This window comes from Electrophorus electricus, chromosome 10, assembly GCF_013358815.1.
Source record: "Electrophorus electricus isolate fEleEle1 chromosome 10, fEleEle1.pri, whole genome shotgun sequence".
Taxonomy (NCBI): Eukaryota; Metazoa; Chordata; class Actinopteri; order Gymnotiformes; family Gymnotidae; genus Electrophorus; species Electrophorus electricus.
Window position 1 is genome coordinate 20,788,231 of NC_049544.1, and position 26,235 is coordinate 20,814,465.

General features: G+C 45.8%; 1 protein-coding gene across 5 annotated transcripts in view; it reads left to right on the top strand.

Moving 5' to 3' along the window:
- Window positions 1–26,235, top strand: part of LOC113587061 (F-actin-uncapping protein LRRC16A) — a 72,268-nt gene that overhangs the window by 18,825 nt on the left and 27,208 nt on the right. For all 5 annotated transcript variants that reach the window (XR_003411691.2, XM_027025560.2, XM_027025561.2 and 2 more), the window contains exons 4-20: window positions 3,911–3,970; window positions 5,486–5,607; window positions 5,742–5,839; window positions 6,060–6,130; window positions 6,369–6,442; window positions 6,897–6,972; window positions 11,790–11,878; window positions 12,397–12,491; window positions 13,755–13,841; window positions 17,353–17,456; window positions 19,327–19,404; window positions 19,843–19,919; window positions 21,452–21,556; window positions 21,752–21,821; window positions 24,318–24,399; window positions 25,164–25,263; window positions 25,653–25,707. Coding sequence is in view for 4 of the 5 variants with exons in the window: in XM_027025560.2 (XP_026881361.2) it covers window positions 3,911–3,970; window positions 5,486–5,607; window positions 5,742–5,839; window positions 6,060–6,130; window positions 6,369–6,442; window positions 6,897–6,972; window positions 11,790–11,878; window positions 12,397–12,491; window positions 13,755–13,841; window positions 17,353–17,456; window positions 19,327–19,404; window positions 19,843–19,919; window positions 21,452–21,556; window positions 21,752–21,821; window positions 24,318–24,399; window positions 25,164–25,263; window positions 25,653–25,707 (1,443 nt within the window). In the remaining variant the exon portion in view is untranslated. The remainder of the gene's footprint in view (window positions 1–3,910; window positions 3,971–5,485; window positions 5,608–5,741; window positions 5,840–6,059; window positions 6,131–6,368; window positions 6,443–6,896; window positions 6,973–11,789; window positions 11,879–12,396; window positions 12,492–13,754; window positions 13,842–17,352; window positions 17,457–19,326; window positions 19,405–19,842; window positions 19,920–21,451; window positions 21,557–21,751; window positions 21,822–24,317; window positions 24,400–25,163; window positions 25,264–25,652; window positions 25,708–26,235) is intronic.

The following is a 26,235-nucleotide window of genomic DNA, read 5'->3' on the forward strand; positions in this document are numbered from 1 at the left end:
ACACACAACTACATCTACAAGTATCTCTTAATGCTCTGGGCTTTTTCTGTCTGGTCATAACAAAGCAAGCACCTCTGGACTGACGGAATCTTTACAAGCTTATCCTGCATTTTAACCCTTCAACAGAATTCAGGGGGCAGAATTCAAGGGTATCGGATTTTTTTTGTTTGTTTTTCGTATGGCCACATTTCTGAAAACACTCGTGCGCGCATACACCTGTGTTTTTAGTAACATTTCATTTGAGCACCGTGTTGTGCGGTCCCAGTGAAGTTTAATGAATCCAGAGTTCGAATCCGCTTATTCTCTGCCGCTCGCTGTGGATTTACGAGTCGTGAGCGAGATGCTATGCGGGCGCACTGCTCCTCACATATCGAATATCCTCTCTGTCCTACCCGCCTTGCAGCAACCCCTGACGCACTCTCATTCTGTTCATTTAACTTCCTGTATCCCTCTCTCCTGCTTTCTCTCCTCGTCTCTCTCTGTCTTCATTTTTGCTCTCTCTCTCTCTCTTCCCAGGCAGCCTATAATCATTGACTGGGTTTGTTCTCCTGGGTGTTTTAGCATATGATCCTCCAGGCAGTGTCTGGCATGGATTGGTAATTTTCCCATGTTGGATTTGCTCCTGTATGTGTGTTTGTCAGTGTTTGCTTCTGTGTGTGTGTGTGTGTGTGTGTGTGTGTGTGTGTGTGTTTTGTCCATCTGTGTCTGTTTGTCTGAGTGAGTGCTGGGTTGCATGTTTGTGTGTCTGATGCAGCGTGTGCCTTTGTCTAACTGTCTCTGCATGTGCGTGTGTGTGTATGTGTTGCTCCAGCTCTCTTTTTACTCATTGATTAGCTCTGCAGTGATTGGCAGGCTGCCCAGGCAATAGTGGGGCAGCGCACAGCTGCATTTAGCTTTAAACTCCACCTTCTAAGCCCCGCCTTCTCTGCCACGGCACAATGCTGCTCCCGTTTCTCTGGAAACCCCTTCATGCTTTTTTAATACTTTGAACAGTAGCAATTGCCTTCGTTGACACCTCGCTGTGTTTGTCTGTGTGGCGTGTGCGTCTGGACAGGCATCCCAGGATGCTCCAATACCATCTGCTTCCCGCCGTAGGTGACGCATAACCCTGCCTGTTAATCAACCCTAGAGTTGGTCAGTCGGGGCAAAAAAGAGCAACAAACAAAACAGTAATTGCCAGTTTGTTTTAAATAAACGTATCGGGAATACGGTTAGCGAGCTGATTAAATGCGCGCTAATTGATTGCCAGTACGAACCAGCTGATTAAGCGGCCTGAACCCTCGCTGTTTATCAGCGCGACAGGAGCGGTAGCGACACCCAGAACTGCTCGTTCACATCTGTCCATGTGAATGAGGTTTACACTTAGGCGATGGTGGTGCATTATTTTGTTACAGTAATACCCATAGGTCAGTATAAAAGCCCTTGTAGATAGTAGTGTGTGTGTGTGTGTGTGTGTGTGTGTGTGTGTGTGTGTGTGTGTGTGTGTGCCGGCACATGCACGTCTGTGTCCCTGCACGTGTGTCCATGCGAGTGTGTGTGTGTGTGTGTGTTTGCGTGCTGGTACGTGTGCATCTGTGTCCCTGCACATGTGTGAATGTGTGTGCGTGCGTTTGTGAGAGTGTGTGTGCGCATGCTTTTTCTTCCGTCCGTCTTGTTCTGTATTGCTCTGTCTTTAGTATTCACTGGTTGCCTACTGGTTCTGGATGCTTGTTTTAGCATCTGTGCACGTTCCTTAATCTGATCTGAAAAGCAAGCTTAAGCTTGGGAAAGGCACTAGATAAATAAAAGTGGGTGGGTGTGTATGGGTATGGGTGTGTGTGTGTGGGTGGGTGTGTGTGGGTATGGGTGTGTGGGTGTGTATGTGTATGAGTGGGTGGGTGTGTGTGTGTGTATGGGTGTGTGGGGGTGTGTGTGTGTGTGTGTATGGGTGTGTGGGTGTGTGTGTGTGTATGAGTGGGTGTGTGTGTATGGGGGTGGGTGGATGGGTGTATGTGTGTATGGGTGGGTGGGTGGGTGTGTATGGGTGTGGGTGTGTATGGGGGTGTGGGTGTGTGTGTAAGAGAGAGACCCTCGTTGTTCAGAGGAAAATAATTGCCCTCTTTTTCCAGTCCTTTTCTATGAATGTTCTCCACAGTGATTAAATATTAATTTTCCCACCAGCTGATTCCAATAAAAAAAGATGCCCATCATCGCCCTGTGAGCCACGCTAAGTTATTTATAGCCACTTACTCCACCTTTCCTCTGAACTAAAGGAAAATGCAAAATATAACAACTGACACAGCAATCGAGTAATCCTGGCTTAGCCAGTAAAGCTTTTTCTCAGCTGTTTTCGAATAAATAGCTGTATTTAGCGGCTTTGTGTATTGTTTGTAGTTTGTTGTTGCATGTTGCAGTGTTAATTGTCCAAAGACTGTGGAAGTACATAAAGAAACCCAACTGATATTAAACAGCATCTGAACACTATACGGGTGTATGTAAAAGCTTTAGACGGTAATTACATCTTTATCTTAGTAGCCCTTATCTATGGAGTCTGGGAGTCGAGCGGTCTTGATAACACATCCTTGATAAGATGGATGAGGATGGATCACTTGTAATCAGTACTGGAGTCTCCCCTTATTGGCAGACTGTAGATCAGTTTTATATAAGTGCAGAAGTGTCAAAGGCAGGATTGGAGTCCAGGGTGGCCGTCCTCAAATCAGGATTGAGTGCGTGAATTGAGCATTGCATGACGGGCATATTTTTTGCACACGTGTGTGGATGACTTATTGTATGTCTGCATGTGGGCTTTTTTGTGTGGGTGTTGTGTGTACATGGGTGCTTGTGTTTGTGAGAGTGTGTGTGCATCTAAGATGGAAGTATTCCTGTTCCTCCTGTGAATCATTTAAGGTGGAAGTATTCCTGTTCCTCCTGTGAATCATTTACTGCTAATGGCCTTTTATTAGGCAGGTCTCGTTTACGGTATCATATAGAGGGAATCCCCATCATCTCTGAAAAAGCCATGAATAAATTTGTGTTTGAAGAAAAGAATAATTAGCTCTTGGTCGTCTAGTGTTCATGAGGTCTTGGTTAACCTGGTGTGTTCTCAATCTCTCTCTCTCTCTCTCTCTCTCTCTCTCTCTCTCTCTCTCTCTCTCTCTCTCTCTCTCTCTCTCTCTCATATTCATATATATATATATATATATATATATATATATATATATATATATATATATATATATATATATATATATATATATATCTTGTCACATTGGCTTAATTGTCATGACTGAATGACTGATACAGGATTGCCAAGTCTATAGTTTCATAACGTTAATATAGTTTAACATATTCAAGATGTATTAATTAAAGTAACGTCAGAAATACTATAACTAATGACAACAGCAATTCTACTTCTATTACTATTATTATTAGTAGTCAATATTTAAAATCTTTTTCCACCTCACTAAATGATAGTGTTATCAGTATTAGTCTTATCAGTATTACTGTTATCATTCATCAGTGTTAATTTCACGGAGTCCAGGCTAACAGGGTTTATGCTAGTGAACATTACACACAGCCGATCATAGTTCGTGAACGGTACGCTCCTATAGCTCGCCTGGTAGAGCAGGTAGCACTAGACATGATTGCATGCTGACAGGTTTCTGTTTTGCAAGTCTTATTAACACATCAGTCAATTCCAACATAAAGTGGTCACATCATTTCACTGGTTATCCAGGTGTTCTTAACTCTGTCTGTCAGCAGATTAAAGTTCGAAGGAACATTGAACTGCTGTGGGTGGGTGCTTCTCTCCTTCCTCTTACTAATCAGGGTTCTTGTACTGCATCTGAGTGCAGTAACGCGTGCGGATTTAAATCCAGTCGGAGTTTGAGGTCGTGATTATTTCACTACGTCACTGTCACTGTTTGTTTAGGTGGAGCAGACCTTCAGTTACCTGGAGATCCATGGCATCACGTGCAACAAACCCACGCAGGTAACGAATAACGCGCCTAAACATCAGACATTATAGTCATCAGATTTTACGGTTATTTATGCTGAGCTGAATCTAATGGCGCATGCAGGGGCAGTAGGAAACACACAACCCTGCATGCAACATCCTACTGATGCGTGTTTTGCAGATTATTCGGAATTTCTGGCAAGCATCGGCTTAGGTTTTCCATCAGAATGGAAATAGACACAAATGGCTATGAGGAAAAATAGATTTCACTGTGAAATAACACCCTAGAATTGACCACCTTGGAATTTTCCTGTGATGTCAGTGTGAACTGGACATTTACTGCACTTGGGAATGGTATTCATAGAACAAACTTTGTATATGTACATGGGAGGCTTGGCAGGATGCAGAAACGAACCGTGTAGAACACGGTGAAGTTTATTTAACACACCGAAGACAGCGAAGCACACAGGCTAACGTAAGGACATAAACGACAAACATCAAGGACTAAACAAGGCTTTATATACCTGCACAGTAACGACGAGGAACAGGTGTGATACACAGGGAGGGCGTGACCATGCAAACAAACAAACACACACACACACACACACACACAAAGGGAAATGTCTGGGAGGAGGGGGCTGTGCAGTGATATGTATATGTTTTTCTCAGAAGAGAAAGATTTATCCTAATTAGAAAGAAAACCGATTATGGTTCCCTGGGGCTTTAATGCCAGCAGAAATCTGTGAGGCAGGAACAGGGTTTCTGAATATTTGAGCCTGATTATAAAGATGTTGGTTTACACTGATCCAAACCCACCAAGACTGCCAATGTGTCCTGCTGATGTATCCTTGACTGAACAGTTGGAGGTGGAAGTCTGAACTCTGAGCCTCATGAGATCATCACTTCTAGGTCAAAGGGTCACGGGGGTGGATGCCCCGGGGCTTCACACTGACTCCTAAATCTCTCCCCGATCCTATGTGGCACGGTCGACTCTGATTTGCTTGCTCCTTTGTAACCCGCATCCAGGCGTGCAGCATCCACCGGTTGCTTGGACAACAGACCACGGCTTTCAGTAGTTCGGCCAGGTTTTAGGCGCCTTGCCGATGACGCGCTAGTTCCTCTGCTTGCCTCAGACGGACATTCCAGCCCTGGGACAGCAGGTAGCTCTGCCACCGTGCAACAGGCTGCAGCAAGGGTTCGACCAGGCCGCCACGGCAGAGAAACGGTGTCCCAAAGCTGTTCTACAGCCGCTCTGAGGCGTCTCAGCTTCGCCGCGCGCTTCCGAACACCTCTGTCTCTCTAAGCCCCTTTTCCAATTGCAGACATTACATCAGTTGTTGGCAGGCAGTGGGGAGGGAGAATAGAATAGAGGAAAAGGGATGAAATATCCGTTTTTTTTTTGTTTTTGTTTTTTTTCTCCCCCGCTCTTTTACTCTGCTCTGACTCTCACGGTCTTTTTCTTCGTTCCCCACCCCCTCTGTCCCTCTCTTCCTCCATCCTTCTCTCTCTCTCGCTCCTTCTCACGCGCGCGCGCGCTCTCTCTCTCCCCAGCTGATGGTGGAACATGAGAAAGGGCAGATTCCGCTCAGGCTCTTGTCTACAGAGGAGGTGAATGAGGTGGTGTCACACATAGGAAGTTCCCTGCAGAGAATCTGTCCAGGCTTGTCTCCAGTGTAAGGCGAAACGCTGAATGCGTGTATGCTTAAAGGTTATGTATGTTGAATAATTAGCATTGATTCACCGTACCGCTCTCTCTTTCTGTTGGTATTTCTGTTATTTCTTGTCTCGCGTTCTCTGTCATGTATAGTAGGGTGATGAAAAAGTTGTCCATGGAACCTCCAGAGAGGATCACTGTTCTACAGACAGTCTGGGAAAGTCAGAGTTCAGCAGAGCCTGGGCCCTGTGGTAAGTGTATACACTGTGTGTGTGTGTGTCTGGTTGCTGGAAGCTAGGTTTACAGTAAACTGCTGCTTGAACACTGCACTAGAGTTTCACTGTCAGTTTTAAGTCATTGTTCTTTATTAGCTACTCTGTTTCAGAACATTTGCGTGCGTGTGTGCGTGCGTGTGTGTGTTCCTCTGATCAGTGTGTGATTTAATAAGCCTGATCATGTGTGTTTCTCCAGGGGGATTCTCTCAACAGTACAGGTGTGTGTGTGACTGGCTTGGCTTGCCGTACAGAGAAGAGGTTCAGTGGGTCAGTACCCACACACCCTCCCCGTACACACGTGCACGTGGGCGTGCACACACACACACGCAGCACAATAAACTTTAGACTCTTCCATATAATTTCATCTTTTCTTCTTCATTTTGAGATTTTGTAATGGAAAAAGCTTCTCTTGTCAAGTTTACAATAGCTTATTGTTCAACTCCACTGTTGTATGTAAACACACAACTGTGACTGTCTTGCCTGTCCCACTATTCCTGTGTGTCAGGACGTCGATACCATCTATCTGACACAAGACACGAGGGAGCTGAACCTACAGGACTTCAGTCACCTGGAGAACAGGTAATCCAACACCGCATCACCGACGTCTTCAAAGGGTGTGCCGAGGTTCATGTACGCGGCTTGTAAATGAATGAGATGGGGAACGGATTCCAAATCCAGTCCTGGTTTGCCTGCTCTGGTTTTTGGGCTTATGAATATGTGGACTGGAATCGGGTTCCCAAGGATTGGATTGGTGACTTTGTTTTCATGTGCTGATCAGGAAAAGGCCCTACACTGCACTTTGTAAGTGCCGTCTGTGTTCCTAGCACACCTGCCCCATCAGCTAATTAACAAGCGCTTCATGAAATGAATGTGGCTGTTTTATGAGAAGTGAGGGAATTACCCCAACCTCTGTCCTCTCTCTCCCTCACTCTATTTCACTTCCGGTCTTTCAGACTCTAAAAGATCTAAACGGAAGCCCACATTATGATCCTGTGTGTGTGTTTGTGTGTCTGTCTGTCTTTCCCCTTGGCAGAGATTTGGTCGCAATTATTGCAGTGCTGGAATTCAACCAGTGGTTCACCAAACTCTCCACGAAGGATTATAAACTGGTGAGTTAAGACCGATCCGTAATCCGGTGGGTGTGACTCGTGCGCTGTCAGGTAATGACTGCAGATTAAAATGTCTTGTTGAACTCCCGCAGTGTTTATTCCAAACCTCCGCAGTCTGTCGATCCGGCACTGCCGGGAGACCAGGGTCGCAATTATGGGATGGCGGTTTAAACCACGGTGGACACAGTCCGAACATCACCATTGTGGATTTAGCTGGCACAGAAATCCATAGTGGGTTTAGCTAGTCCCTTTCAGATGAGACTTAAATGGATCGGCAGTGCTAGACGGAAAGGCAACCCCTGCTGACAGTAAATGATTGCTAGTGAGAGTGATTTAGCACTTGAATGATACAGAGTCTGTGCTAACTGAGGGTAGCTAGTCTTCATCCATGCTTGGCGCTGTCCCTTCTCTAAATTGCCCTAGTCTGACCTTTTTGAGACGATACGGAGAGAGAATTCTCAGGTTGGCGGCGTCCACTGCTTTTCTGAGCTGCATCCTGGCTTTTCGTCAGCATAACTGGGATGTGCTGTGATGCAACGCGGTGTGTTGTGGCTGTGATCAAATAAACAACATGTATTCATCACCCAACCGACGTCTCTACAGTAATGACTCAACGACTCTACCATACGGAAACACTAACAACACAACAGACGTTAATTATTTACACACCCAATTGTAATGGTAAAATGGTACGAAGCCTGAAGGGGCAGGGCTTCCTATGTAAAAGAGGGAAGAACGGTGTAGTAGACGTGTCGATGTAGTATCGAATGTCGTATTGACTTGTGCTGGTAGATGAGCGGAGGAGGTCTATGTGGCAGAGGAGGTCTATGTGGCAGAGGAGGTCTATGTGGATAAGCATCCAAGATGTCACAGCTTGCTTTGCTACCTTTTTTACCATGTACAGTGAACGCTGCCTGAGGCTGATTCAGGCTGAGTCGACGGAGACTCTCATTCAGCCTCGCTTTGAGGGTCCTTTCGTACAACTGCAAATGTCGTACAAATGCAAACTACAACTGCGGGGAAGCTTTGTAAATAAAACCGAGCGAGTCGGTGCCGGGAAAAAGGAGTCCGACGACTTTGCTCTTAGAGTCTCTCAAACTCGAGCATATCAGTACCTCGCGAGCCGTAATAACACCCTCACAGCTCGTGAGCCCCAGGTTCCTACAGTGGCATGAAGCAATCTGTTGCGACTCAGTCTGTGTGGCACTGGGAACGGGCCGGACCGGGAGGCCAATCGCAGGGCTGGATACCGGATCTGTAGGCCAATAAACAGCGCAGCCTGTGGGGCTGAGGCAGAGGGGAGAAAGAGGGAGACAGAAGGCGAGGCAAATAAGACTATGGAAACAGTTACATTGGTAATTGCTTGTTCTGGTGACTGGGAGCTGAAAGATAGAAGTTAGTTTACAGTGGAGCACACACACGAGAGATTATGAAGTAGCCAACGATCCTCAGACCCTCTGTTTCTCTCTCCCTGTCTCTCCCTCCTTCTCTCATTTCATTTCATTTTTTTTATTCGTAATGCTTTATTGGCAATTGTAATGCCATTGTAATTCTTTATTGATCATAAAGTTCTGCACAAGCAGTATAAAATGTACAGTCCTATGTGAAAAGTAGAAAAAAAAGGCATTTTAAATGAACAAAAAGCATTAAAAATACAGGAAGAAAGAAATTTACAAACATAAAAACAAATAAACATTCCAACATAGTGTGTCTGTGTAAAAGAGTATGACAGAAAGGTAGCACGGTCTTAAATCTCCTTCCTTAAACACTGCAGAGCAGAGACAGTCATCTTAAACTCTATTGAGACAGGAAGCTATCAGCATCAAAGAAAAGTGAACTCTTTAATTTTATCAAATTCTTTAAAGAATGTGTCTCATTACTATAGATTTTGGGCAATAAATGAAAAATATTTCATCCTCTGTTTCCAGTAGATCACGGGGCCCTTCCACTCTGCTCTGAATTATTGGAGGCATTTCTATGCTAGAAGCTCGTAGAATTGTTTTTGCATGTTCCAGTCAGTTTTTATCACCTTTTCTTTCTAAATAGATTAAATATCTAAATATCGCCTGCATATTTCACACCCATACAGTATATATACAATTGTTATGCTATAGAATTAAACAGTTTTATCCATACTTTGTATGGAATGTTTATTTTTCCAAATTTTGATCTAATAGCTTATAAAACTCTTCTGGCTTTTTGACTAAGGAGTTTCACCATTTTCGAACTCATTTTAGTGTCCAGATAAGTAGAGATGCTGTTGTGTTTGAACATGTGTCCTCATAGGTAAATCAAGGTCTGGTTTCCTGAGATCTAGGTCCCTTCTGGGGAAAATCATGTTTCCTGTTTTGATCCGGGCCCACCTCTGGCAGTACTGCTGTAGGAGTGACAGTTTGCTGTACACCTTGTTTTTTAGGTGACGGTACAAGGTCCTCAGATTCCTACAGGAAGCACTTGATTATAGCATTATGTAAAACTAGGTTGTCAGACTGGTCCAGTGCTCTTGCAAGGCCATTCATGTCAATATTAAATAGTGTAGGACTTAAGATACATCCCTGGGTCACTCCACAGCACTGGAAGAATTCTGTTCTGTATTTTCCAATTCTTACACTACATTTGCTGTTTAAATATAATGATATTATATCAAATGTTTTTTCACACACATTCTATTTTGAAGAGGTTTCAAAAGTAAACCCTCATACCAAATTGAATCAAATGCTTTGTGAAAATCCTGGTACATTTGGTGTGATATTTGTGCTAATTCAAGAATGTAAAGACATGCAGTGTTTTGGTAAAAAGACACTTGGACATTTACTTAAGACATTGTGCTTCATAAGGAAGGTAATTATTCTGTCATTTATAATCTGTGATTTTAGTGGTGTTGCAGTGTTAATGTTTTAATGGTACTTATTCAGGAAGGCCCTCTGATAGGTCAATGGTGCTTTTATGTACAACACTGTTTGGCAGTGGTCAGACCCTGAGAGTTGTAGCTTGACTGTAAATGCACTAATGAGGTCAGGATCTGTGTCTTTTAGACAGTAGTCCACTATACTGTCACCTAACTCTCAGAACAACAGGTAAACCTTCCAAGAAACATTGTTCTGCCCTTTACTATGTAAAGGCCCAGATGTTTACAAAGCTCTTTCTCTCTCCCTCGTTCCCTGTGTCTTTCTCATCTTTCTTCTGCTTTCTCCCTCTTGCTCTGTCTGTAATCTGTATCTAATATCACGATTCATTTGTTCATCCAGGACTGTAGCAAAAGAAATTTGTGCAGCAGATGTGTTCACAAGTTTTCCAGAGGAAGAGAGAGTAAATACCTTCGTTTTATCTTCAGACCATACGTGAGAAGAAGGGCTCATTCTGTCGTAATAGTATGTACAATCACGCGGTGTCCCCTAGCTGCTCGCACGGTGTGTTTGGACCCGCTTGACCGCGGTTCCGACAGTAGGCCCTGTGATGCAGCTCTGCTGTGGGCTCTACTCTAACATTCCTCATCATCCACCCACACCAGGAATCCTATGACCAAGAATGCAACTCCATTACTACCCAGTCTGTTTTTCTCTCTCTCTCTCTCTCTCTCTCTCTCTCTCTCTCTCCCCCTCTCTTTGTCCCTCCATTTGTTTCTCTGTCCATGGCTTACATAAAAGCCAGTCTGTGTTTTTCCCTCTCTCAGGCTCATAAAATCACGCGCGCCACTCGGGTGCTTCAAACTGCTGACGGCAAGCCTTGCATGTGTGTCTGTGTCCGTGTGTCTCTGTTCATGTGTCTTTGGGTGTATCTGTGTCCGTGTGTGTGTGTGTGTGAGTTAGTCTGCGATAAAGAAATGAGCTGCAGGAGCCATTACAGACAGTGGAGGGTGTGCTGGGCTCCCTCCTATCTGGTGTAATCTTGGTAATTCCCTCGAAACATTGCCAGCGTGGAGCCTGGCCCTCCTGTTCTCAGAGCTGGGGAGGGCGTGGCCATGGTGCCCCTCTTCTCAGAGCTGGGGAGGGCGTGGCCATGGCGCTCATCTCCTCAGAGCTGGGGAGGGCGTGGCCATGGCGCTCATCTCCTCAGAGCTGGGGAGGGCGTGGCCATGGCGCTCATCTCCTCAGAGCTGGGGAGGGCGTGGCCATGGTGCCCCTCTTCTCAGAGCTGGGGAGGGCGTGGCCATGGCGCTCATCTCCTCAGAGCTGGGGAGGGCGTGGCCATGGTGCCCCTCTTCTCAGAGCTGGGGAGGGCGTGGCCATGGCGCTCATCTCCTCAGAGCTGGGGAGGGCGTGGCCATGGTGCCCCTCTTCTCAGAGCTGGGGAGGGCGTGGCCATGGCGCCCCTCTTCTCAGAGCTGGGGAGGGCGTGGCCATGGCGCTCATCTCCTCAGAGCTGGGGAGGGCGTGGCCATGGCGCTCATCTCCTCAGAGCTGGGGAGGGCGTGGCCATGGCGCCCCTCTTCTCAGAGCTGGGGAGGGCGTGGCCATGGCGCCCCTCTTCTCAGAGCTGGGGAGGGCGTGGCCATGGCGCCCCTCTTTTCAGAGCTGGGGAGGGCGTGGCCATGGCGCCCCTCTTTTCAGAGCTGGGGAGGGCATTTGATGATGTTTAGGTGCATATACAGACTATGATGACATTTTTCATTTTTGAGAATATATATTACTTTTTTTGTTTATTGAGTTTGACTAAGAATTTTTTGGTTGTTAGTGCTGCATGAGTCATTTGAGTCTATTAGGTCACACTTGTTAGCAGCATATGTAGTCTAATGCTTAGTGTTTTGGTCCGTGTGTGTGTGTGTGTGTGTGTGTGTGTGTGTGCGCGCACGCGCGCCCGTCTGTGTCTGTCTAAAGTCGGCAGATGTGTGTGATCAGATTCTGCGCGTTGTGGCCCGTTCCAGTCGCCTAGAGGAGCTGGTTCTGGACAACGCCGGACTCAAGACGTAAGAATATACACACACACACACGCACACACAAGTGCGCGCACAGACACAGCTGCACTGAGGGCTGCAGAAGACCACCTCGTCGTCGTCTCTGACCATTATACAGAGCATGGCAGAATAATGGACACACGCTGAGATTTCTCAGTCATGAGGTTTAGGATGTTTAGCTGGAGAGGGGAGTTCGCCCTGCGCTCATCGGAACATGGGTCTCATTCCAGAATGCACATCATCTCACTACATCCGATCAAAGCTCTGGAACTCAAGTGACATCGGATTCCATTCCCTAGTGTTATCCACTGGGGACTCAGGCCCAGGTTTCAGTAATTCCTCATAAATGTGTTCCTACACACTTACGAGTGTTTGCTGGAATGCTGCTCAACGTGCCCAGTCATCCCTCACTCCTGCAGTAATGGAGGGGGAACACCTTCTGGGTAAAATCAGAAACCTTGGAAATGAACTGCGCTTTGACGCTCTGCAGCGACATAGACGTAAGGTGTCGTTCTGTTCCGCCGTTGCAGGGACTTTGCCCAGAAGCTTGCCAGCGCCCTTGCCCATAACCCCAACTCAGGACTGCACACTCTAAATCTTGCCAACAACCCACTGGAGGACAGAGGTGAGTTCCACTACAAACCCCCAGAAATCTTCTTCAGAATTGTTGCACAGATGAATGATGTGGTGTGTCCTTTAACGAAACAGCTCTTAATTACTCCTGAAGAACTGTGCTCACATTAGTTGCAAATGAAAATTGCTATCTTAATTGGAAGCAGTCTCAAACATGGCTGTATGTCGGCACCAAGGGATAATGAGAGAGAAATTACAGTAAATGTCTCTTATATTTCACGTTATGTAAATCATCGGATCATTTGAAAATGATGCAATTTTTTTTACTTTTTTTATGAAGTCATGTCTATTTTTTGCCTAAACTGGTCAAGAGGCCTATCTACTGTAGACAGTCAATTTAACAGATTGTCAGAAATGATATAGTACATATAAATAATATTTAGTCGTGAGATTAATTATGCCATCATAATATTGTAATGGAAATATAAATCTGTCTCATTCTTAAGTCTTGCACTCCTTCACGTAAAGTTCCTTCTAGTAAAATTAAGATTCTTGAATTGTGTTAAGTGTTTTATTTTCTCTGAATGTTCTCTCCAGTTTTTACCTGAGACCAGCTGTTATGACGTTAGCTGGTCTTGCTGGTGCATGGCATGCATTATGTCATATGTCATTGCTCTAGTGTTTGATTGGTCATGTCGGAGCTGTGCTATGCGCCGGATCCTTGCCTGCAAGGCACTGGCCCAGATCGCTCTGCAGGCGGAGCTGATGCTGCCCGTGCCCTTCACATAAATTTGGAACAGCTCGCGTTCTCCCGGGACCTTGCTGCCCAGGGACCTCTGCGTAATTAAAGACGCTTATCACAACAGATCGTGTGTCAGTCTGCATAACTGCACGACGAGGGTGTTTTTCAGACCACTCAGAAGAGGTGCATCATTTCCCAGCTCCCCCTGGCTGAACTTGGGCTATTTGTTCTACATGGCCATTGTGCATATGCACGCTTGTCCTTGTGTGATGAGCGCAAGTGGAGAATTACGAAGTTGGCCTAGTCAGCGCCGCAAAGGGCACAGTCCGTCTGCTTCTGAGAACGAGGGAGAGGGTCTGGAGGGAGGGTCTGAGAGGAGGAGCGGAAGAGAGAGAGAGGGAGGGATAAAGAGAAAAGTGGGGGGGGGGGTGTAGTCACTGAGCCTTTCAATAGTACCCCCCAATAGTACAGTAACATCTCCAGATATAGCAAGAATTTAACAAGAGTAATTTAACAGGACTATGTGTTGCAGTGTTCTGATGGTGAATGTACCCGGCATATTGTGTCCTGTAGGAATCACCTCTCTGGGCGCTCAGTTTGCCAAACTCCGCAAAGGCCTCAAACACCTAAACTTCTCCAGGACCTCATTGTCACCCAAAGGTAACCACCCGCATGCCTCACATCACCTCTGTCTTCTGCCCTTCTCTGTGGGGAGGGGCTCTCAACCACTTTACTCACTTTAAATCCGAGGGGGGGGGGGGGTATTTAGAGTTAGGTAAATTACCGATTCCTGGGAATTTTAATTGCTATGGGATGCCAGGCTGCAGATAAAGCTTCAGGAAGACAAGAATGATAGAATTTTTAGTAGCGCAAGCGCAGCGAGGGCAACCCTTATTTCCGTCCAGTGGTTTTACAAAGGAAACGGTTAGCACAATACAGGTCGCGGTTCAAATAAAGGACATGGAATCAAGCTTGTTAGTAGCTCGTTGCTGCAGTGACAGTATAGATGCAGTGCGCTTGCGGTGAAACGCGATGCAACGTTTGTGATATATGAACACGGATAAAAAAGAAACTACGACACCAAACCCAGCTGTGTAAAACGATAAAATACACGGTGACATGATATGAACACCAGGCAAAATCGTCACTTTTACTGCATTCAATATGCAGTATGCAAGTAACGGGACCACAGCAACAAATGAAAGTAACTCGCAACCCTTCATGGATGTCAAAGGTCACGATGGTAAAAGGTGAAAGAAAAAACGAGTGGAATGGGTTTTGTAATGAACTAAATCCACGCGTCTCAAGGACTTCCTCACCTTTCCGATTCACAACTCCAAGGCTGTTCGAAATGCTACGTACTTTATTCTGTGTGCTGCAGTACATTGTAAACTGGCTCCCTTGGTACTATGCAGTATCCAGTGTTCACCAAATGCAAACCATACTAAGAGGTCATGTGAGCGCATGAACGTTACGCCCACTTGTGAAGGATTTTCCAGCACCATTGCATGATGGGATGCAGCAGACCACGAAGATAGCTCTGGTCACGTGCTGGAATATTTGGCAGAAGTAGCACGTCATTCAGTCTTTCTTGTAGTGGAAAAATGTATTTTGGTTGCCTACTGCATAAATGGTCGCATACTACAGTATGCATATGACATGCATTTGGGACCCAATCTGTACATGATTAGTATATAGTAGTATGTAGTAGTATGAGTAGTATGTAGTAGGCTATTTCAAATACAGCCCAATTCCCATTCGCTCGTGAATGGCGTCTTGATGTCATGCATAATACGCGTCAGCAGCAGTAGGATATTTGAACAGCTCTTTAACCCCAAATTCCCCCGGAGTAATACACCATGACACATCTGACCACCCTACCCCTTAACCTGTTAATCCAGCCAGAAGCGATTATATCCTGAGTAGGTTTTAAAAATAACACACTGTAAATGGGACAACGAACTGCTGAATAAGGTAAATGATTTAAAGGGTCACATGTGAGTTGCTGCATTTCCCTGTATTTTGTTTGTGTTGAGAGTTGGCTGTTGAAGTCTGACCCCCGTGTGTTCTGTACAGACCTGTGGAATACATCGTTCATTTTCCAGTACTGTATATTTTTAGAGTGTATATGTCACCAAGCTCACACTTTAAAGGAAGCACTTCACACCAGCTGACCTATGTGTATAATAAGATCTTAATTAGTGCAAATCTCTGTGGAACAGCGCCACATAGCTGTTCACCACGTGCTAGTCTGCAGTAGACATCAAGACTCTGCTCACAGAAATCGCTTGGCTACTGCAAAACCGATGCTAAATCTGTTACTTTTTTACACTATGTAAATGAGTGACCGTTATCCACAATTAATAGTAAACGAATGCCGGTCAATCTAATTAAGATGATGTGTGTGTGTGTGTGTGTGTGTGACCCTCCCCCTGCATCCTTGGCTATTGATTTCACCTATCCAGGGAAGCCATTCATGTTTCTTACTTTTCTGGGTCATAATGAATTGCTGCGCATGTTTGACTCCTGCTGTGCCTTCTGTTTTGGCCACCCGTGTAATGGCGGGTTATTTATATGTGCACTGATCCCAGTTCCCAAGGAAACATCTGTCCCTCAGTATTCCAGAAGCTTTATGTATTCCTCTGCTCATAATCCTGTAAGTCACCCAGGAAACTAGTCATTTCACGTAAATAAATTTTACTTTGTGTTTACGGCCATGGATTTCATGACAGCAAACATGATGGAGTGTCACTGAATTCCCACAGAGTCTGAGTGTTGTCGTTGTGTGAACAAACCAGTATACACCGCACATCATGCGCAGTCGACACCTGTCCCAGTTTGAACCTTGCCTCATGTTCAGTAAACCATTTTATTATGAGCTTGGTAAACTCTCGTATCAATGTACAGTACAAGCAGGCCATTTTCCCTGCAAAGATCTTTAGTGTTTCGGTTGTAGCCGGGGAGTTCCCGGAATGCGTGGAATATCACCATTGCACTTCCAAGTTAGTGCGGAGAAAACACTTGGGGAAATCTGCCTGTGTGCTGATTTAATGGGCCTGTTTGCTCGAGGCATGACATGGTGCATGGTTCTCTACAGCAGCAGCAAGACTGACACTACACACACACATGCACACACCTAATCCGACTTTTGCCAAGGAGAGAACATTTTGGAAACAGTGTGAAAACCAACATTGCTGTCATCCAAGCACAGCCTCTCTCCTCCGCAGCTAATTAGGAGCAGCAGACAGGCGGCAGCAGTGCAGAGCGCCGTGGGCAACGGCCCTAAAGCCCTGAGATTTCAAATACAAAAGTCAACAATATAATAAACGTGTTTGTCCTACCTAAAGGTAATTGAGTGAAACAGGTTATTAGAGCTACTCCTAAAAGACCAGATTTTGTGATCTTTGAATAAATAGCACATTGTATTAGTATCCACATCTAAACAAACATGAAAGGCAGAATATAACCCTGAACTTCTCTCGGTTCACTCTCTCTCTCACTCACACACACACACACACACACACACACACACACACACACACACACACACACACACACACACACACACACACACACTGCAGCTTTCCATAGGTTTCGTCCTCTTGATGGTTACCTAACAGTCCTGGACTGAGGTTTTACCCGCCCTCCCATAAAAGTGTCTGATGCTCCAGGGAAGGTCCAGGTAGACGCCAGTCCGTGAGCAGTTTATGTCCGGAGCCAGAGGACATTTTTGTTACTCGCTTATCCTTTTAGGGAAAAGACTTTTAGCACAGTATAAATCATTTCTAAGTTTGGTGAGGAAAGTGATTCGAAAGCCATCAAAGCTTCTGTGACTGCCTTGTGACGTGCTATGAATCAGAGATCTGAAAACTTGTCCTGTTCTGCTAAAAGCCCTCTCTTTCTGGATGGCAGATCTGTCTGAATGAGTGATCATATCTTTATATGTGATTTTAATTCTGATTTATTCTAGAGTCCCAAGAAACAAGTTGATTGTAACGTAATGAGTTATGCAGCCTTCTGAAATAAGATCTAGCACATTTCCCATTACCATGAACCACAAACTGCGTCGAGAGCCTGCCGCGTGATCTGAACGTCCCTTGGTGTGTCGCGCGCACACACACTTTCCTTATCCGTTGGCCTCTCTCTCTTTCTCTCTGTGTGTGTGTTGCAGGAGTGAACAGCCTTGCCCAGTCACTGAGTGCCAGCCAGTCTATCCCCAGCACACTCTGCCACCTGGACCTCTCAGGGAACCTTCTGCGAGGGGATGACCTCTCGGTAAGCGCTGCCCCCTGTTGGCGTGGAGGGGGGGGGGGGATTTCAGCTGCTGCCAGGGGAGTCGGTCCTCGTTCCTGGCCGTGTTCACATGCGCGCTCCCGCTTTGTTTCAAAGCCAAATCCACAGTCGACTTTGTTGTGCTTCCTTTCCAGCACAGATGTCCTGATTGAGGAGAAAAATGTAGGTTCTCCAGGCAGAAAACAGCAGACCGCAGATGCATGAAATGGACTGTACACCACCATAGCCCTACGCAGGCTTTTAGAAACACAGAGCTCCAATACACCATTAAATATTCACGTGGAATAGCCTTAAATAAGAAATGTTTTGAGATTTGTTTAGCAAAGGTGGTAGCGACCTTTCTATCAAACGACAATACGATCCTTCTGTGTCAATTGATATTTAACATTACATGTACATTTGACCATCCTCTGAGGTGTCTATATATGGGTGTCTCATTTTAACATGCATTTAAACCCTTTACACAAGCTACATTGAAAGAAAAGAATTTCAGTTTGGTTGAGAGTTTATTGGGTAGATGGAATTAATGTTAGTTAACTAGTTAGCTAGTTAATTCTCTCAAGTGAAACTCATGCCACGTCATGATGGCTCACTAGGAATTTGGACACTCCCAAAGTCTGGGGATGAATGGTACTGAACTAAGCAGTTTGCTACTAAACCTCTGGCCAGCTACCTGTGTTACACTTTGGCAGATTGTGCTGCCTGTCCAGTATGTTGACAACCACCGTGCTGAGTAAAGATTTTATAGTAACAAGACCATTCACTCCGTCCACGGAAACGCAATGACAACAGTGACCAGACGAGAAAGTCATTTATCTTGGCGTTGCACAATGCAGCACCAACGTAGTTATTTTTAGGCAAATATTTCATAACTTTATTATTGTATATACCCTAGACAAAATACTGAAGCCTGGACCTCAGTGACCTACCACTGTACAATAGGTTAAAACAACCACTAAGCAAAGATCAGTAGACTAGGAGGTCAACAGTGTGTAGTGGGGTGTGTGGATTCATACTGTACGTGTATTATTCAGTTTATTCGGTGCATGTTGAAGACTGATAGTAGACATTGCATCTTTAACAGACGTGCAAAGTGATTCTGGGTATAACAGGTAGTGTGATACATGTGAGCACAGAGAAGAGGTAGCAGGTGACATTGAGATGAGCATGAGTCCTCTCTCTCTCTCTCTCTCTCTCTGAGCGAACTCTCATAAATACCAGCCGACTGATCTGCTCCCTGTGCATGCTGGGATATTGACACCTAGGTTCGCGCAGACTCGCGGGGGGTTGTAAACCATTGACACGTGCAGAGTGGCACTGCCATCGCTGGGAGGAAACATGGCAGATGTTATAGACCAGTACGGTATAGTGGAATGTAGCACTGTTTTTACAGCAGGAAAGGTCCGTGACAGCCAGGCGGCGAGCTCGGACAGACGGCCCAGCTGCGTGTTCAGAGGCACCGCTCACGCGATGTGGTGTAACCAGGCTGAGTGCCTTCTGCACTCCTCAGACTTGGCGAGGTTTTGTGGAACGAGGCACTGTTGTGGTCTTTAAATTACTCCGGGAGCCCATACAGAACCGAGCTCGGTTTCAAATGCCAGACATGGCAGTGCGTTTCTGCCGGAGAGAACCACCGATGGGCGGTGCGGCCACGGCTCGTCTGAGTTCTGAGCGCTTGTCCCGGACCGATTAAGGTCAGAATTCGAATTCGAAGGCTCCAGGTCGGCAGGCACGAGCGCTTCTGAAAACCCTTGCTGCGAAGACATCGCCAACGGCCCACCTGACACAAGACTGTGGCTGGCTCATCCCTGTCGCTCCGCCGCTGACGCTTGGTGTCGCCTTGTGTCTGCAGAGCTTTTACAGCTTCCTGGGACAGCCAAACAGCCTGAGCACCCTGGACCTGTCCAACGCGGACTGCTTGCTGGAATTGGTGAGTCGCCCACACGTGGTAACCTCCTGGAGCAAACCCCCCATCCCACCCCCCAAAAAAATCTTAATTTAATAATAGATAGGGGGGTTACAGTTGTGGCAATGCAAAAATATATATAATTTAATTATAGGCAATGAGGTTATACCTCTGACTTCATGAACTTCATTTAATAATAGACAAGGGGTCTTCACTGACTAAAGGGGTTACACCTCTGGTAACAAACTTCATATAATATATATACTAAAGGTTTTAATTAGCTGGTTATTAAATGTGCCTATCAGTGCTTTAATTTAGCACCTCCATTACATTCTGTTCCCTGAATATTTATACTTGAGTAACTCTGAAGTCCTTTCATGTAAAAAAGGAGAAAAAAATCTTCGTAATACTTGTCTACTTTGTAATAGTTGTGTGTGTGTGTGTGGGGGGCGGGGTTTACAGCTCTGCTCTGCACTCCTTAGAGGATGCCTTCAACACCTCGTCGTTCTCAATGTTTCCAAAAGTGTCTTTGCACACAGGTAAATATCATTCGCCGGAACCGAAGCTTTCCTGGTTCCGACTAGATTTTATGCAGTACGGGAGCCTCTGAGCGTGCACGTGTCTGAGAGTGTACATTTGCTTTGATCTTGTTGATCGTCTTGTGCAGATCTCTGGCAGGGCCATGCTGTTACTGACAGAAGCTTCTACTGAGTTGGCCATGTAGAACTAAAGACCGTCTCAGAGAGACACTTGAACATATGGGGCACATCTCACACACACACGCATACACACATGCTCGGTATTTAAGCCTTGTTAAACCATCAAGCACAAGCAGACACTTGGTGCTGTTGGGTGATGAGATATTACTCCAAGCTTATTAGTACCTTATAAGCTTGTTTACTTACGCACATACAATAACTCTGATAAACTATGATAAATAAAATATAATAGTAAACACATGGGAAAACGTCCCAAAAATACAGTTGCTGTGCTTGTGCGACAACAGTGTATTTAGACAGTGACAGGTTCCCTCCTTTTCACGCACACACAGACAGACAGCTGATGTGGATTCTCCAGAGGTTCATGGTGATAGTATGGAAACCTGGTCTCAGGAAAAGCCATCTGTTTCCTGCCATACTCGCTAGTTGTGGTGAAAGTGCGAAGGTAGCGGAGAACAGGAACAGTTCAGCCCGGTCTGGGTGGGATTCCAGTACACGCACTTGCGCTCAGAGCCGAGGTGTGTGACACACTCTCCAGCTCCTGTTAGGTTGTTCTTCTCCAATGTGGCCAGACTGAGAGCAACACCTAGCGGATAGCAAATTGTGGGCCACCACAGAAGTGAAGCCTGTAGCCACAGCTTCTGCAAGCAGGCATACAACGGCAATAACCGTTTTGCCAAGGATGAAGTGGGTTGGGGAAGACACTCAAAGATGCAGCATGGATAATGTGACTCTTTTGTGACTCATTTTTTGAGTGACTTCAAAGGAACACTTTAGCCTATAAAGGCTTCGTAATACTTAATGCGAGTTAAAGCATTAAAGCGATCGCATAAATTGGTCCAAACAGGTTTTCCTAAATGACGCTGTGTACGCCGAATATTGTATCTGTTTAAGACACAGCTCTCATTCATCATGACGCGATGTGTTTCAGGTGCATTTCGCATTCAGTCTTCAAAAAGTATTTTGCGTTGTGATAGCAAGGCCGTGCGGTCTCATACAAAACCATAGGCATGCACACACTGTCTAGTTGTAGTCCTCTTGCAGAGAGCTACTCGGGTTCCCTTAGTTCTTCAGGGCGGGTGGCACACCAACCAAGTGATCCTTGTGAATCCTAACCAGATGTATTTGGTGTAGTCACATTACTGCAGTTATGGTATCATTGCTCTTCAGTGTACATGTTTAAAGCAAATTGTACATTTATTTTAAAAATCTTGGCACAATACTATAGGACAGCATAAATAATGACCTTGGTGTTCTTTTAAAGTGATGAAACATGGATTGTGCTTGTAATGATTCTTAGAATTTGTAATTGCTACCTGTGTGTGTGTGTGTGTGTGTGTGTGTGTGTGTAGGAAAGGCAAAGAGATTCCTCCATCCTTTAAGCATTTTTTCAGCAGTTCCTTGGCCCTCAATACCCTCAATGTGTCCGGAACCAAACTGCCTCCCGAGGCGCTGAAGTAAGATGTGTGCACGTCCCTGACACGCTCTCACACCACTTAAAAAAACATACTCCCCTCATCTCTTGATGTCAGTCACGTTTGACAGTCCGGCAGCATTAGTAACAACCACCTAGATCACACTGTGCCATGTCAAATTGTGCATCGGAGAAATCAGTGACAGTGCTGTATTAAAAACTGTCCATCTTCATTTAGATCTCTTTTGCTCGGTCTGGCCAGTAACCCCAACCTGAAGGAGGTGACGCTGGATCTCAGCTGCTGTGAGGTAAGATCATCTGCCCCGCACCCCACTCCATCCTACCCCACCAAGCTGTATAGATCTGTAGATCTGGAACACTCATTTCATGAAAATCAAATCCACAATTGTGGTCCTGACAGTAGTCCAGTGGGATTCATTTGTCTCCTTTTCAGAGACAAGCTAAACTTCTGCTGAGACAGTAAAGTGTCTACTGAGATGGACAAGCGAGTCTTTCCGATTCCTAATGCCCTGTTTGCTGCGTGGAATCTAGCCCGGATGTATGTGCTCAGATGAAGTTCCAATTCATGCCTGCCACCCGTTCTAGTTGTTCCTGATCCTGCGCGATCAGGGCGGAATCGACGAGACGGAGTACTACACGCCTTCCGCCCTGTTTAGCGAGGAGCTCGTCTCCGCCTCCCTTCGGAAGAGTCGCAGCTCCAGGCTCCAGCTGAGTGGCAGCTGAGTGCAGGGACTGTGGAAGACTCGATTGATGCCTTCCAAGTGTCTTTTCTGTTAATGTTTGTGCAGCAGGCCAACATGGACACAATAGGCTTTAGAGGAACAGGCATTGAACACAAATGTTCACGGTTTAAATCCCCTGTAGGGACGGAAGGTTCTAAGCCTCCAAGGAAGGGCATCCTTAGAATAGGGCTGAAGGAATAGAGCTTAAATTCCAAGTTACATTGAACATTGTCCTTACAATAACACTTTCCTTAGCGCCTAAAGCACAGCTGAGCATTCTATAAAGCAGTGCTGAACACTGTTCGTAGCGTCGCCCTGGATACAGAGCGTAGCTTCGCCCTGGACAGGGTCCATAGTGTCGCCCTGTACGCGGTCCGTAGAATACCACTTAACAGTGTTTTGTGTGTCTGTGTGTGTGTCTGTGTGTGTGTCTGTGTGTGTGTGTGTGTGTGTTTGAACATTCTCCTAGTCCTCAGTGGCTGGTTTTGACTCCCACATAAAAAGCGTCTGACGTTCCTCTTCAAATGTCTGCATAATAATACGCACCTGAATGACCTATCAGAGAGCGACTCTGTTGACAGTGCTTTTTGAATGCGTGTGTGCAAGTGTGCGTGCGTGTGCATACATGCATGTGTGCATTCTTGCGCTCATGCGGACATGCACAATACACCCCCAGATACAAGCACATGCATTTGCATGGGCACATGCCTGCTGTCGCACTCAAATTCCCTGCTTGGGGCAGGTTCCATTGCGAATCGCTAAAGATAATGTATGCTGACTAGTGTGGGGCAGAAACTTAATTAAAGCCCTGTGATAACATCACTCTCTCAGCTCCGAACAAATCCACCGCTTGCATGTGGTTGCAGAATTAAGCTCCTGATTGCTGCATCTTGCCTTATGTACACCTTTTGTTTTTCTCTTCTGTGCGTGTCTGTCTGTGCATGTTGGCACTGTAAATATAGATGCATCTATAGATTATCACATCCTTATTGATGAGCCTACCAGTGAAGACTTCATGTTTATTTATTTGTTTATCTCACTACCATATGCCAGCCGTCGGGTGCTTTCAACCCGGTCCACTGGGACCGACAACCAGAGCAGGTTAGCTGGTTCTGGTGAATGTGGAGCTGGAACAGAACTAAAACCTGGACTGGCTTCAGGTCCCAAGGACTGGAGAGAAAACCTCGGCTTTATATACTATAAATGCAAGTGCGCTTGTAAGCTTTGCTACATGTTTTCATTTCTGTGCACCTGGGAGGATGCTGTTGTTGTTTTTTTATTTATATTTATGCTGCACTACACACTGAGTGATAACTTCATTAGTCCTCACACTCTATAGATATATCTCATAGGCTGCCATTCACGTTACCGTCAGTTGTAAGTTGTAACTCCACATCAGCGCTTTTGTACTCTGAAGTCAGTTGACCGAGATGTGTGTACTTATATATCCGTGCACAAAATATCACTTTTATCTCATCGGAGACCATCGGAAAGGAGACAAATTATCGAAAGGAAATGGTTACTTCTGCATGCATGGAATTGACTAAAAACAGCTCGCCTATGGGTGTGTTTATAGAATGGGTTTGCAAAATAAACTGTAAGCTTGTGGATGTCAGCTTTCATTTGCAGTCCACTAACATTTACCCCCCCCCCCCCCCCTTTCCCTAATGCATCCTTAAGCTTGGCCACTGTGTAAGTACAACTAACCCCTAACTACCCCTAACTACTCCTAACTACCCCTAACTGCTGCTGTGGTCTGCTTGCAATTAGCGTCAGCCACTGGACATTCTTTACACACGCGCACATACACACGCATGCACACTTTCATAACACTGCTAAACCACTGAACAGCTGTTTTTTCTTAACCCAGCTAAATGTCTTGGGTACATGTTGGCATGACTTTGCTTTTTTTTGTGTACGCAAAAATGAAGTTAATAGTATGTTGTTATTATATCCACAGTTATTATAACCACAGTCATGGACCCGTGTATAGCTTGGCTTTCATTTGCCTCTCTCTCTCTTGCTCTCTCTCTCGCACACTCACACACACACTACACTCAGCTGCGGTCCGGAGGTTCACAGATCCTTGAGGGCTGCATTGCAGAGATCCCCAACATCTCCAGCCTGGACATCTCCGACAACGGTCAGTCAAAGGAGCGCCCACCACTGAAAGGTCACAGAATGTCACCCTAATGGTCACAGAAGCCAGGTTGTCAGCTAGCACTGAGCCTATGCTAACCGCTGACTACCGTTCACGTGGCGTTTAGCCACTTTTTTATACTAGAGATTGTTACAGCCAATGGGAGTCGAGTCCTAAGTAATGCGTATACGCCAATGCCTTCATGTAAAATGAGTGATAGGTCCATGGCAATCACTTTCATCGGCTGCTTGACTGCGCGGGCGGTATGAGTTTTTGGCCTGGGCTGCGTTTTCTTACTCCGCCCATACTCCAACATTCAGTTACGGCCGCTGCGCGTGAGGCATCTGGGCGTTCCTCTGAGAGAGAACCAGAAATTCTGCTCTCCTCCGTCTAGATCGTACCCGCAAACAGAAGCCAGCATGCCCTCGATAAGATGCCCGGCTCTGATTGGTCTGCTGACCAATGCTTTTTGTTGTGTAACTGCTGTGGAAAGTTGGCATTTGTAGTTACTGTAAAAACACCATTATCATACGCCATTATCATAAAGAGCCCACATATTGTCCTGGCTATGGCAGAGCCATTAAGCTAAATCAAACAAATGGTTAGGTGTGGTTTCAGAGAGGCTTGCAAGAGCTAATTTTTGTCTGCTCGGAAAGAGCGTTTGGTGTTGGTTAGAAGTTCTGTTGACCAGCTGGGCTGCCTGATGTAATCAGGCCCTTTGGTGGATGCTGTGCGCTGAATCTGGTTTTCTGTGATCTTCTTCTCAGGTCTCGATTCGGATATGAGCACTCTGCTGGTGTGGCTGGCCAAGAACCGCTCCATCCGCCACCTTTCCCTGGGCAAAAACTTCAACAACATCAAATCAAAGTGAGGGAGGGAGGGAGAGAAAGAGAGAGAGTTTGGATAAGTTGTTGTTTGTTCTGATGTTTACCTCAGAATGTACCTTAAAATCAAATATTTATGTACAAGTCGAATTTCTGAGCATCGTGTTCCTGGATGGCTCCAGAAGACATTTCTCAAGTTCCCAGAATCCTTTATTCCCTTGAATGGACACCTCTGCATTCGCTCTGACCCTTGCTTTTTGAAAAGCTGCCACCCTTTAATCTCACTCTGCTGCTGCTGGACAGCGTCTGGGGACACTATCTCCTGGTGTCTCTTTGAGAGGGGACTTCAGTGAAAGGGTTGAATTTGCATTTCTTCGAAATGCACTGTGGTGTTCTCAGGCTGTTTTTTCGTGCTCTCTCTCCATCACACAGAAACCTTGCACCCGTCCTGGACAACCTGGTCCACATGATCCAAGAAGAAGAATCGGTGAGCACTTGTTTACCTTTTAAACATCTAGCTCTGGTGGGGAATTTGAGGAATGAGAGGCAGGGACTCTTATTTTATCTCAGAAGTCCCTGAATTTCTGACTGTAATTTAGAAATCTGGTGTGTTTAGAAATGTGTGGAAGTAGTTATGGTAACGACAACTCTGCAGGCCTTATGGTTATTCCTGCTCCCACACTAACTTCCACTCCAAACAGGTTTTATGACAGGTGTGTGTGTGTGTGGCTGTGTGGTTCAAGGGCACACTGCTGTGGTGTATCTGGTTTGCCTCCATCACCCTGTAGAGAGGAAATGATGAGCTCACTATGGCTGCTGTCATGGGACGTCTTCAGCTCCTTATCGGAGAGTGCAGGAGGGATTTGAAAGACTGCTTGGCGTGACTGCCTGCCTCTGCATGTGTGTGTGTGGGGGAGGGGTGCACGTGGAAGCATGTGGAGGGGTGTCTGTATCGTAACTACCAGGCGAGCTGGGGGGGGGGAACGGAGGCTTCAATGGGACATTTTGAGTTGGT